Below are 14,931 nucleotides of genomic sequence, written 5' to 3' on the forward strand. Positions count from 1 at the left end.
ACATACATTTAGCAATAAAAAAGTCCTTCTAGAAACTTCAGTTTGCATTGCCATAAAAGTCTGGTATGCAATTAAATCATACGGAAATTTTTTGTGCTTGTAGCCGAAGAATATAATGCTGAATAAAGACAAAAAATGGCAACAGTATGTCAAGCTTGACCAATCTGAACATCAACATATGTCAGGTTATGAGTTTTTTAAAGAATATCATGAACTTTGTGTTATGTTCATTTTTTTAAACTTGTAAACTAAAAATATGTAATAATAAAACAACATATTAGTCAATTACACAGCATTTCTTGCTTATGTATTCATCCCAGTCTTACCAAACAATGGAAAATCTGACATGGAACAACAACAACAATGCACAGAGCCGCAGCAATGTCATATCCAGATGTATACCTAGACTCACATAGTAATAGCAAGTTGTCTAAACAGATATTCAATCAACAAAGACACTGGGGCTGTTATTGATCTTTAAGACTGTACAATGCAACTGTAAGCTTTTAAAATGTAAAGTCATTTGGCATTTTCAGCTGGAAGAACAACAGTAGTGAACAGCAGAACAGTTTTGGGAGTTTCTGACAAATGGCTCTGGACACACTTGCTACTAGTCAATATGCATTATATGTGTTCTCGTTATTCATGATCTTTAATGTATGGTAATAAAAAATTTTCTTCCAAGTTACGTGTTGGCACATCATTTAAAGCCATCAAGGCTGTTTCTGTTCAAGGAGACATCTGCTGCTGATTATAGAGCTCGTTTCTGTGAACAGTCAACTTTAGATAACATTTACCACTTACCTTGTATTCTGCCAAATTATTCTGGTGTTCATAAAGAAGATGTTTAACTTTTTGTTTGTAAATTTTTATTTCAGTCTGATGCTTCTCCTCAGCTTCTTCAATTTCTCGATCCTTATTTCTGAAAAGACAGGAAAAAGGATGACACTAGTACTTACTTAAAGTGAATGACAGCACTAAACAGATGGCAATATTTGGCTGGAGAACACTACAATCAGTCAGTCAACTCTCAGTATGAAATCAGTCAAATAAATTAATCCAAACAGGACATCTCTTTCTCAGCAAACACATTTTATTAGTAGTAAACTTTCTTTTACTTGTCATAAATAAGGTTAGTAATTAACAGTCTGGAAATATAGGGGAACTTGCTTTAGTTTCGAAAAACAAAACTGAAAAACCTCAAAAGTTCTAAAATACCTAAAAGGAGCTCATAAAATAACAAATCATTTTCAGTACTGTAACAATAAAAAAAGTAAGACAAGATCATGTAAATGCAGGACACCCAAATCACTTATGAACTTTTACCTGAAGATAAAAAAATAAAAACTGAATAAAAATAAAAATTTAGTTAGATATGATGCATGGATGTTCTAGCCATAACACAGAAAATCAACATATCAGGGAACATTAAATAATGATGCAAAGGAAGAACTTCCATCACAAGGTGCTAAGCCATACAGGACAAACGTAAATGTTAAGAAAGAGGAAAGATGAAGTATTTTATCACAAAAAAGGGGCAAAAGACATCTTGTCTCAACAGGTAATGAAGAAATCACATACTGTGACAGAGAAAAATATTGTATTGCAATTCTTGTGTTGTAGACTATTTTTCCAGGAGTATAATTTCCCACTGATCATTCAATCCACATTACAACTTTAATGTCATATCATAACTTGGTGGACCATTTCATCCATTTATTGTTCCCAATATGTAAATACAACTACTATGAATGCAAGACATGTTACATCAAGTGCTACAGTCTACTGTGGTCCTCTAAATGGGCAGGAATACAGTGATGAAGATTCTGTACAGAAACACATACACTTTTTACTAACTCCTATGCTCTATTAGTGTTTATTCGATCGTTTCCAAATTGTTAACCAATATAAACAGGCTCATGCAAACTATGTGGAATGCTAATTCAACTATGACTGGAAAAGGGAACAATGGAAAGCAATTTGGTCACTTCAACTGCCCCATCAGAAATAAAAATGTCTTGAATACATCCAGAAGATTGTAATGAAAAAATAAAACAATAGAAAATCCAGGATGGATAGCCCTGCAAAATTACCAGTCCTTTCCAAAAGCCTCAACTTTTGTCTCACTCCCAAATTCAATCATGCAGGACTTGTTAAAGACCTTCTTTCCTTCTCCTGGTCCCTACATTGCAAACACTTTTTTGCCACCAACCCTACCAAACAGACTCAACCAAAGACCAATGTTGAACCCTACCTGACTCAGTTCACTCCTCTATCCAACTGTGATCCACAACAGTGCCCTAAAATCATCCACTGTTAATTTTCCAGAATTTCTTAACCGTGAACCTTGCCTCGACATCACCCCAAATCCCTCCACTCATTCCATACCAAGAACTCCCTTCCATACAGCCTAGCCACCATTGCATCTGTAGTGACAACTTGTCACTCTCAAAATATACCAAGGGTATTACTGAGGTCTTCACAGGCTGTAATTACCCTCCCAACTTGCAGAAAAACAGATCTCCCTTGCCGTATCTCTCCAACCAACCACCACCTCCAGAAGTCCCAACATCCAGTCACAGAGGGGCACTCACCTCATGATTCAGTACCACCTAGGACTGGAGCAACTGAATCACATTCTTCACCAGGGTTTCAACTACCTCTTGTCATATTTTGAAATGAGGAATGCCCTACACTGCCTATCCTTCCCATCACTCCCACAGTGGTACTCCACTGCCCACCAAACCTACACAATATCCTCTATCCTCATCCATCCCTACACAACCCCTGCTCCCAACCCCTTGCCTAATGGCTCATATCCCTGTAATAGGCCTAGATGCAAGTCTTGTTCCCTCCCATCACTACCTACTCCAGTCTGGTCACTAGCATCACCTATCCCATCAAAGGCAGGGGTAACTGTGAAACCAGTCATGTGATTCACAAGCTAAAACACAACCACTGTGTTGCATTCTACATGTGCACGACAACCAACAACCTGTTTGCCGGCGTGAATGGCCACTGACAAACTGTGGCCAAGAAACAGCTGGAACACCCTGATGCTGAGCATGCTACCCAACACAATGTTCTTCATTTCAGGGACTGCTTCACCGGCAGGATCCTTCCCACCAACACCAGCTTTTCTAAATTGCACAGGTAGGAACTCTCCCTTCAATATACCCTACATCGCTGTAACCCTCCTGGCCTCATTATCCCTACTCATCTAGCCCCTTCCTTGCTCCCATTCAAGCACTTCACTTTTCCACCAATGAATCCTTAGTCTTTCTACTTCTCTCCTTTTTCCACTGCCCCCCATCCCCTCCATCCAACCTCCAAACTCCACCTAGCTGCCCTTCCCTCTCTTCACCTCATCCCTGTAAGCTCCCACACACAGCACTTTACTGTCTCCCATCCCTACCCTGCTATCCCTCCCCCTCCCTGCCCCAGCCTTCTCCTTACCCCCATCACCCATTTGCCTCTCCCATCATGTACTGATGCGTACAGTCTGGCTTCAGTGGCCAGAGACTATGGTCATGTGTGTGTGAGTTGCATTTGCTTGAGAGAGAGAGAGAGAGAGAGAGAGAGAGAGAGAGAGAGAGAGAGAGAGAGTTGTCTATTTCTAAAAATGCATTCTTAGTTGAAAGCTCATTTTCTGACAGTCTTTTTGTCTATGTGTGTCTCAGCATCTCCCCTATATGGTGAGTAGCAATGATCCTTTTCATTGATTGTACTGAAACTATGATGAGGAAGATTTATCTTTATGGGCACCTGTAATCTACAGAGGTCACATGCTCTGGTGGTGGATCAGGGATGCCCCCCAAATATAATGTGATGATAAATACGGGGAAATCAAATATCCCACATACCAGTACCATTGTCAGAAGGAAAAATGAACTGAAAAGGGATAACATTTTACTTATGGAAGCAGTAGAGTCATTATCAGTGTATAAAGAAAAGGAACATTATTGAAACACTAACACAAACTCATGTAGGAAACCTCTGATTTTGATAATAAAGTAAAATAAATAGATGGCATTTGATAACAACACTATATAACTTTTGGGTCTTATCCCTTTGAAACAGAGAGCTACTTCAAGATCCAGAACCTGTACAAATTTCAGACAGAAACAAGAATAATAAGGCTTAATAGTGGCAACAGAAGACTCGATAGCTCTAAAGACAATCTGACAGCAAACACACACAGAATTTATAAAGGAATAAAGCTGCTTATCTAGAAAACTGAAAATTGTGGACAATTTCACCAACTCAACTGACAATAATGACATGTCAGTGGTTCGAACAAATGTATCTTCACATTCCTGAACTGATGTTTGACCGTGCTTAATTTTTTCTTTTTAGTGCCCTTGACAAGAGCTTATTGCTTTTTGCTTATTTAGCTCCACTCCAGAAAACTAATCAGAGTCACAAAAAGACTGAGTTGCATTACACAGATAGCTCTGCAATACTTACCATAATTTTAAAAAGTTAAAAGTGGCAGTAAACCACCACAAGAATGCTTATGAGCAATGTGGGCTCACCATTAAGATTCACAAAGTATGCTACTAACACAGCCTACACCAAGAGCAGTCAGTCTACAGCTCTGGAATAAGTGGCTAATTTCTCTACCTAAGTGTCTCGTATGATACAGTGAACCAGAAGTGGAGAAAAGGATTTGCATAGCTCATGCTTTGTTTTGTGAACTGAAGTACTGGCTCCTCTGGAATAAGGAACAGATTATATACTCAGAAATCATGATGTGCAGGGTTGTTCTTATGTCATCATCATTACACAAATGTGAAAGACAGCCCTCCCAAGATATCAAAAAGCTTGAGAGCTACCACCAGCTGAAACTTGATCAAGTGGAAGGAAAACATCACTAATATGCAAGTTGCAGAAAGAGCTCAAATTAACAGCTATGAAACCACTATTGTTAAATATTAGCTAACATGGTTGAGAGTGCAACCAGGCTTCTTTGCTACCTGTGTTAAAATCAACTGTGCTGTGATTACAGATTTCATGGCACACTTGCAATATGTTACAGGGACTAACTTAAACAAGTAATTAAGTTGAGCAACATTAACCAAGATTCCTGAGGCACATTTGATAAAGATAATAATTGCTGGTATCTTTAAAGATAAGTGCTTTACATGTGAAAAGTACAAGAGACAAGCACTGAAGCTTCAGCCAATGTTATAATGACCTTTGCCTGTCACTGAATGAACTGCATGTTGACACAAGTTTAACACCTAACTCTCTAATCATATAAAGCAGATGGACAAGATACACCTAGCAGAATAAAGAAAGAACATGCATATTCTTAAAACAATGATTCAAATTTAGATGTTAGCTTGATTACTGACAAAATCACATTAGCAAATCACTCTGGTACAAAGTAAAACTTGTTTCCTACATCCAGCTAAGAAAATGTGCATCCTATTCTCTGAATACTTTAATAAGTTATTTATTTTATTTTCTGGTTCAATGACCACAAAATGCACATATGCACATTTAAATTTTACATAAAATTTTAAGATCCAGCTTTTAGAAACAAATTTACCTAAAACCTGTGATTTCACTCTGACATGAAGAAAATACAATACAACAGCTTATACACGTAAATACAAATGTGAAACGCAAGGATCTGCATTTAATGTGCATTTGTGACAAATTCTACAGTAACATGCCAGAGATGTTTACTATAGTGTCAGTTCATCACATTAAAAACAACAAAAATTGTGTAGCATAAGGGGGTATCCAGAAGACATTTCAACTACTTTTCATGTACAAAGTACTTAGTGTCATCAGCAAAAATGGGGATTCTGCACATAATGTAGATTTTGTTTTTCCACCCCTGTTATTTTTGTGAATTACACTGCTGGCCAATAAAGTTGCAACATCACAAAGGTGCCATGCACCAAATGTCAAACTGGCATGAGGTGTACTACAAGCTTAGATATGTAAATGCATACCTTTTCAGTGTGGCTGCATGCAATGCATACAAGCAACAGTATCCACAATCTGTATGTGTGGAAAGCAAAGGGTTTCTAATTCAGAAATCACATTTGGATGTAATTTGTTTGTGAGTCATGTTATGCCCCTTGTAAGAACAGCATGTGTTGGAATTCAATAGGAGCAGGATCATGACCTATCAAGACAACGTTTTATAGTTCAGAGATATTGCTGCTAGCATTGGTCACTATACCACGACTTTCAAGAGAAAATGGAATCAATGGTTTCAGAAGGGACATGCTCAACATCATGCAAAAGATGCCACCATGTACCTTGAGGCTGGAAATGGCATGTTTGCAACAAGATAAGAAAAGTATTCATACAGATGTATGGATGTGCAATGACATCTGGAGCACTACTGAATGTCAGCACAGGGACCAATGTTGAAGCCTTTCTTGATGTGGCAACAGAGAGAGGCATGCCAACAGTGTTGCATCCAACTACAATGCTGGATACTGGAGTGGCAGTACATCCTCTTTTCAGACACATCTCAATTCTGTGTACAGCATAACAATGGACATACCCATATGTGGAGGATCCAAAGAGCAGACATTGCCAGTTTGTATCTACATCTATGTCTATACTCTCAAACCACCGTGATGTGCGTGACAGGGGTAAGACCCATTGTACGAGTTATTAGGGTTTCTTTTCGTTCTACTCACTCTAGCATGTGAAGAATTATTGTTTGAATGCATCTGTGTGCTGTAACTATTCTAATCTTCTCCTCAAGATTGCTATGCGAGTGATAAGTAGGGGGTTGCAGTATGTTCCTAGAGTAATTGTTTAGAGTCCACCAGTATCTCTGTGATACTTTCCAATGGATCAAATAATTCTGTGACCATTTGTGCTGCCCTTCTCTGTATGCATTCAATATCCCCTGTTAGTCCTATTTCATGTGAGTCCCACACACTTCAGCAATATTTTAGAACCCTTTGCATGAGTGATTTGTAAGCAATCTCCCTTGCAGATTGACTGCACTTCCTCAGTGTTCTACCAATAAAGCGAACTCTACCACCTGCTTTACCCACAACTGAGCCTATGTGATCATTCCATTTCATTTCCTTTCAAAGTGTTACACCCAGGTATTTCTATGATTAGTCTGATTCCAACAGTGACTCTCTGATATTATAGTCACAGGATACTATATTTGTTCATTGTGTGAAGTGCACAGTTTTAAACATTTAAAGCACGTTGCCAATCTTTGGACCACTTTAAAATCTTATCAAATTCTAACTGAATATTTGTGCAGGTTCTTTCAGGCAGGACGTCATTATAAGTAACTGCATTGTCCACAAAAAACATGTGGTTTCTATTAATATTTGATTGCAATACTGAATCATATACTTTTGTAAAATCTATGAAAAATTATGAACTGGTTTATTGTATTCCCATTTCTTTTCAAAATTTGACACAGGTTGAATGTTTGGTCTATAGTTGATATGTTCCTCTAAAAGCCAGCTTGGTAATCCCCCACAATTTCATCTGCATATAGTGTAAGCCTGCTTAGCAGAATATTCGAGAAAATTTTGGAACATACTGGTAATAGCAATATCCCTCTATAATTACTACAATTCATTTTGTTGCCCTTCTTAAAAATTGGGATCAGAATCTACTCCTGCCACTCTTCAAGTGTGTGTGGGGAAATTGGAGTCAGAAGAATTTGTAATAAAGAACGGACTTAAGTAGGGAGATGCCCTGTCTCTGCTACTTTTTAATTTAGTCCTAGAATATATTGTATGAATGGCAGCAGATAATTCAGAGGATGTGGAGTTAAATGGAAATATTAAGATATTAGGGTATGCAGATGATCTAAACATCATTAGCGATAGGAAACAATCTGTAACAGCAAATGCAAATGTGTCAATCAAGGCTAGTGAATATGTAGGTCTATGGATAAGTGAAGACAAAACTAAATACCTGGTTACTACTAGAGTGCCAACAGCAGTAGATCAGGAAATGTTAAGAGTTGGAGACATGCAGTTTGAAAAAGTGAACACATTTAAGTATCTAGGCGTGGACATCACTTCGAGAAATGAGACTGAATCCGAACTGAAGAAGAGATTACGAGTGGGAAATGCATGCTACTTCTCACTGGACAGATTACTCTCATCATAGACATTGCCTTCGAAATTAAAGATTAGAATATACAAAACTATTATTCTACCAGTTATGCCGTATGGGTGTGAGACTTGGTCTCTCACTGTGCAAAATGAAAAGCTGTTTCAAGTATTTGAAAACAAAATTTTGAGGAAAATTTTCAGAGCAAAAAAGGATGACATTAGCGAAGAGTGGCAAAAACTGCATAACAAACAGGTTCACAAACTCTATTCAAGCCCTGACATAATCAGTATTATTAAATCACGTCGGCTACATAGCAAGAATCGATGAGGCAAGGCAGCACGCAGAGCACTGGTAGGGCACTTAGAGGGAAAACATCCTGTGGGTAGACCAAGGCGTAGATGGGAGGACAATATGAAGGCTAAAGAATGACATTAGCGGAGAGTGGCAAAAACTGCATAACAAAGAGGTTCACGAACTCTATTCAAACCCTGACATAATTAGTATTATTAAATCACATAGGCTACAATGGGCGGGTCACATAGCACGAATGGATGAGGCAAGGCAGCACGCAGAGCACTGGTAGGGCACTTAGAGGGAAAACATCCTGTGGGGAGACCGAGGCGTACATGGGAGGACAATATGAAGGCTGATTTGAGGAGCCTAGGTGTTGAAGGTGAATGGAAGGAAACAGCCCAAGACAGGGACAGATGGCGAAAATATGCTGCTGCGGTAATGGACTCTTGAGTCCGGTATGACCAGTGAGTGAGAGTTCTATTAATATTGTGTGCAAGCTCATTAATATACAATATGAACAGCAATGGTCCCAACACACTTCCCTGGAGCATACCCGAAGTTACTTCTACATTTGACGATGACTCTCTACCCAAGATAACATGCTGTGTCCACCCTAACAAAAAGTCCTCAATCCAGTCACAAATTTCACTTAACATCCCATATGATCGTACTTTTCACAATAACTGTAGCTGTGGTACTTGGTCAAATGCTTTTCAAAAGTCAAGAAATACTGTGGCTACCCAACTACCTTGATCCAAAGCTGCCAGTATGTCATGTGAGAAAAGTGTGAATTGGGTTTCACATGATCAATGTTTTCAGAATCCATGCCGGTTGGCATGGACGAGGTCACTCTGTTCAAGGTATCTCATTATGTTTCAGCTCAAAATATATTCTGAGATTCTACAAGAAGTTGATGTCATTGGTACGTATAGCCCAGCACTGATACAGCTTGATGGAGTGGTTTGCCATTGGTTACATAACACAGTCTCCTCTCGTTCACAAAGCTGATAATTTGGATGGTACTCATTACATTTGTGACATGTTAAGGCCAGTGGCTGTGTCCTACCTTCAAGGTCTCTACGGTGTTATCTTTTAACAATACAACGCAAGACTATGTATCACCCATGATGTTGTGCCCTATTTGGATACAGAAGGCATCTGAATTTTGCCCTATACAGCATGTTTTCCATATTTCTCATATACTGAACACATCTTGTCATGATTGCAGGTAGACTGGCATACCTATACTCACCAACCACTACAACTGATGGCCTCTCATACTGAGTTGAAGCAACATGGATGTACCCATATCTGTTATACAAGTTCAGTTTGACTTGATATCCATCCCAGTTAGTACCCAGTCAGGTATGCAGATTTGCATACTTAACTTTGCACCCTCTATACTCCCAAATGATCTAAAAAGTTAATCACATGTGCTTCTTGTTGTAATTTATATGGGCAATAAGTAAAATTTCATTATTTGCAATCCTTCCTTGCGAAATTTAATGACCAGAGATTTTTAATCCATATTTCAGATCAGAGGCACATTCAAACAAATAATTATACATTCAAACAAATAATTATAGTAGACAAGCTATATGACATCCTAAAATGGATAACGTCTATCTAGAATAGTAAACTATTGAGAAAGGATGGATAACAAATGATTACTTTGATATTGAAATCAAGTAAATATAAGTTATTGCACATAACAATAAGTGTCTGTGGAAGCTACTTATCTTCAGTGCTTAGATACCTTAATTCTGCACGAGTTTCTTCTAACTGTTGACGAGTTATCTCCCAAAATGTCTGTAACTTATCACGTTCAAGCTGGAAATAATTTCTTTCTTCTCGCTCTCTGTCAATTTCTTCCTTCAGTCTCTGAGCAAATTCTTGTAGTTGTTCATGTGTCATCTCAGTTGTTGACACACCATCCACAATGTAACCTCCCCCATCTTTCTTGCCACCTTTACCTCCACCTTTCTTTTTTGGAGGCTAGAAGTAAAAAGAATTCACAACAAAAAATCAGTGAGAAACACATTGTAAATAAATGTTGAGAGAGACAAAATTATTCTATACACAAGATATTACACAATTTACAATAACAACAGAAATTCCTGGGTGGAGTGATATGTAAAATAAAGCAAAGGCAACCACTCACCTTATAGCAAACTGAAATGTGGCACTTAAAAACACTTGAACTAGCTTTTGACCTTTTGGTATCTCTCTAGCAAAAATACACTTGTTTACATACAAAACCACTTATAAGCACAAAGACATACTCCCATAGCATTGGGTATGGAATGTGTATTTGTCTGTGTGGTTGTGTATGTAAATGAGTGTATTTTTGCTAGAGAAAGAGGAAGAGCTCAAAAGATAGTGTGAATAATGTTTTCTTTCATGTGTTTCTATGCACCACATGTCACTATAGGTGAGTGGCTACCTTTCCCTTATTTTACATAATACTCTACAGAAATTATACTACAGTCAAGTAACAATAGAAACAAAGCACCCAATGGCATTCATTTCTGTATTTAAACATGACTTCATTACTTTTTTCAGAACTTACCATGTTTAGATCTTTTCAGATGCTGAGAAATGTTGGTGAATCAACTCTTCAGACTACATCTAAGTCTCTGCTGTTGTCAATTGTGCATGTTACATTACTGAAAATGAGAAAAATAATAGCTTTTATTATTTATTCATACATGCCTTCTTTATCAATTACCGATTAATAATATTGAATCATATATGATGTAGAATAGTTAGAGTTTGATGATATGAAGTACAGAGTGTTAAAGTAGTATCTGAGCTGATCTTTTTGCTAGCACTTGGAACATTATAACAATAAATAATATTTATTTATTTTTTGTGGTGCTTTAACTTACTAGAAAAAGAGATTCAGGACATTATGGAAAATGGTATACACTGTTATTTGCTAACAGTCTTGCCACAGTGGATACACTCATTCCTTTCATATCACCGAAGTTAAGTGCTGTCGGCTATGGCCGGCATTTGGATGGGTGACCATCTGGGCCGCCATGTGTTGTTGCCGTTTTCCAGGGTGCACTCAGCCTCGTGTTGCCAATTGAGGAGCTACTCAACTGAACAGTAGCGGCTCCAGTCATATAAAACCATCATAACAACTGGGACAGCAGTGTGCAGACCACAAACCCTCCCTATTCGCACCCTCAGCTGAGAATGACACAGCAGTCGGATGGTCCCAATGGGCCATTTGTGGACTGAAGACAGAGTGCTTTTATACACTGTTATTTGCATGGAATAGATAACAAAACAGTTTTTCTTTCCTCTGTCATTAAATAATATTCAGTATGCAATTAGATGAAGGGTGTCATGAACTGACACTAATTTCAGTTTTTGCTACTTCTTTAGCAATTGATGTGGTTTACAGTTCTTTTCTCAATTTTGTCTTATCCTGAATACAGTAGGTGTAAGTCCCAAAAATATAACTTGTTACAATAATTTCAAACAACAAATGTCTCTTGTAGTTCAGAAAAAATTGTTATCTGAACTTCCAAACAAATACAATAGTAATTGATTTGCTTAGTTATCAGTGGGTAGTTTCAGTCTACAGTAAAATCATTTTCAAGTGCTAATAGGAGCTGAATGACCCCAGGCCCTACAAGCTGTGGGAGAAGCTCCAACCTCAACTGCCCTCTCCTTGCACTAAGAATAAAAACCACTTTCATGGAGAAAACAAAGAACCAGTTCAACTGTCCATGAGTCCTCCACCAATATTAGAGCAAAAAATTTGGAGAACCATGCTTAGTGTGGAGGGCCATAAGGAAAGGTCATTCCACCGGGACAAGAGCTACTGTCGGTTAGGCTCTGCAACTGCAATGTGGAGGAGACTTGTTACATAAAATAAAACTATGGCTTAGTGTGGTATGACCAATGTGGATGAAAATAGGATGGTGGATTCTTTCCAGGAGGAATGGGAGGAGAAGCACCATGTAGCAGTAGTCACCTTGATAGTGCAGAGTTTATTAGAGGGGTGGTAGTGTAACAGATTTTGTTTCACCTCTGATCGAACCAATATCTTTTTGCATCCACAAATCCATGACTGACATTAGTAGAGCAAACATGGTGCAGGTAATTGTTTCTCTAGCCAGATGGTTGACCAGTTCGTTACCTATGATACCAATATGACTTGGGACTCAAAGGCAGACAATTGAGCAGACGCTCCAACTATGGACAGAGAGAAGGTCATGAGTAGCAGATATCATAGCAGATATCACTGGGTGACAAGAGTTACATCCATCAGTGGTCTGGGGACTGTTGATTGAGTCATTATAAATATTGTTTTTCTGGGGGAAAAAAAAGAAAGAAAGAAAGAAAGAAAAGAAAAGACATCTCCTCGTCAGGTCATGAAGGCCCTAAGGATGTTTACCACCTTCTGTGTCATCCTTTGTCTTGCAAAGCTCTGCCAGACATTTTGCAGACCTTCCAGACTCTGGAGCCACTATTATTTGGTCAAGTAGCTCCACAATTTGTCTCGCAAGGTTGATTGCACCACATACCGGTCCTCCCACCAAGGAAAAATCCTTGGCAGTAGAGGGACTCAAACCTGGGTCTTCCACATGGCAGCCATCTATGGTGACCACTGAGCTATGGAGACAGACTTGATAAAAAATAGGGCTCTGTTAATGACTGTCAGCTCCACCATAAAAACACTAAATGTTCCTAGCAACAAATGCCATTCCTGACCAGCAGCAGATGTAAAAGCATATGCAGTGCCATCCATGGTTTTAGAGCCATCAGTGTAAATGACAATAGCATCCTGATACTACTGAATAACTGAAAGGAATAGATGCTGAAAGGTCACGAGGATGACAAAACTTTAGGAGTTTGAAATAGATAGATCAGTCCTAATTAGTGGCCTGGGTACTAACCAAGGGGGAAGGGCGGAGGAGGAACAGGGAAACATGGGGAGCACATTTTAAATAGGTCACAGGTCACGTGGAGATCCCAGCAAAGGACCTTGAGCTGTATTCCAACAGGTAATTCCACCAAAGGGCTGGTGTCACGGGATCAAATGTCCCTCGTATTCAAAAAGAAAGTGATACATAGATCACTAGCCTCTGATGGCAACGAGGAGTGTGATATTCAGCACACATTCCTGTGCAACACCATTCCCTTAGACTCATGGAGATGAGTGATGTGCCAACTACCTAGAGCAATCAGTGGGATAAGAACTGGCAAATGAAAATCAGTAGGAAGCCTCAAAATCCTGTCATGGAGGTAAGTAAGATGTGGCAGCAAAAAGTGGTTTTATATGCCTTATGTAGGCTAGGAAAGTCTTAAATGAAGTCTTAGCATTTAGAAAAAACATATCAGATTGCCATTTCTAACCAAATGAGATGGTTGGTTGTGGATTATTCCTCTCGTGAACCACACATTGCTCCTTACTGCTTTTAATTAGACAGTGCAACTTAGTGGAAAGTTGCTTAAAAGTGAGGAGGGTAGACAGTAAACGACGTCGCTTGATATGATGCAAGACTCTTCAGCAATCCTGGATAATTGTTACAATGTTGTTGGTCCACCATGGCACTGGCCAGCTGTGCAGGGGGCCTGTAGAAAGGGAGACAACAACTCCAGTGGTGTTGGTCTCCAGCAATTTTGCCAATGTAATCTGACAGAGAGGGGGGTGAAGGTGACCACAGAGGTATAAAACTACCACTTGGCTCTTTGCAGTGCTTATTATGGTACTGGTCTGTCAGACAGAGGGAAGGAAGTGCCAGGATCATAGGAAAATGTTCACTGCCACAAATATCAGTATGTAGTGACCATTATCGTGAATCTGTGAGATTGGGTGAAGATACTGTAAGATCAATAGCCAAAAAGATGCCATGGGTGGCACATAATTTGGTAGGATCATTGAAGAGACACAGATCAAGATAAGAAAGAAACTGGTCAATCAGACAGCCTCTACCAGAAAAAGTAGTACTTCCCCACAACTGTGCACTGATACCCCAAGAAGGAGAAAAGGAAGAGGGTGGGGGGAGTTGTTGAATTAAAGTGATCATCTCCAGTTAAGTAAGTGACCTACCTGCAGATAAATAAACATTACAAATGCTGACTACAGGGGTCATTTGCACCCATGCGACTATTACTTCCAATATGGTACAGACAACATATGTGCAAACCAGATTCCTCTAGATGCCATCTTGAGAGCAGTACAGTGCTGGCGGCCTGAATGGTAAACTCAAAATGTCGGGAATAGTCATCAGTGAAATGTGTTTCTTGGAGAGCAACACAGATTGCAGATCAAGAGAAAATCAGTTGTATTTCTGTCCACAGGTGACAGTAACATCCATTACTGTTCCATTGGATCATCATATTGTGTGTGTGCTGTTTACGCGTGATGGGTCCAGCAGGCCTGGTCACACCAGTAGAATCACTGTCTATCACTGAAGCGGGTGGAATCACATCAATGAATATTAGTTCAGAATCCTACAGTCTGTATTAGGTCTGTACCTGCCAAGCACATTCCTAACACTGTTGTTGTTGTGGTTGGCAGGAGAGCCAACACCATGTTACTAGAGAAGG

At 39.1% G+C, this 14,931-nt stretch overlaps 1 protein-coding gene across 3 annotated transcripts in view; it reads right to left on the reverse strand.

Annotated features, from left to right (window-relative positions):
• LOC126267362 (dynein regulatory complex subunit 4-like) overlaps positions 1-14,931 on the reverse strand; it is a 103,788-nt gene that overhangs the window by 60,737 nt on the left and 28,120 nt on the right. For all 3 annotated transcript variants that reach the window (XM_049972500.1, XM_049972503.1, XM_049972502.1), the window contains 3 exons: positions 10,931-11,027; positions 10,118-10,356; positions 805-922 (listed from right to left, as the gene is read on the reverse strand). In XM_049972500.1, the coding sequence (XP_049828457.1) occupies positions 805-922; positions 10,118-10,356; positions 10,931-10,933 (360 nt within the window). In that variant the 5' untranslated portion in view covers positions 10,934-11,027. The remainder of the gene's footprint in view (positions 1-804; positions 923-10,117; positions 10,357-10,930; positions 11,028-14,931) is intronic.

Source organism: Schistocerca gregaria, chromosome 4, assembly GCF_023897955.1.
Source record: "Schistocerca gregaria isolate iqSchGreg1 chromosome 4, iqSchGreg1.2, whole genome shotgun sequence".
Classification (NCBI taxonomy): Eukaryota; Metazoa; Arthropoda; class Insecta; order Orthoptera; family Acrididae; genus Schistocerca; species Schistocerca gregaria.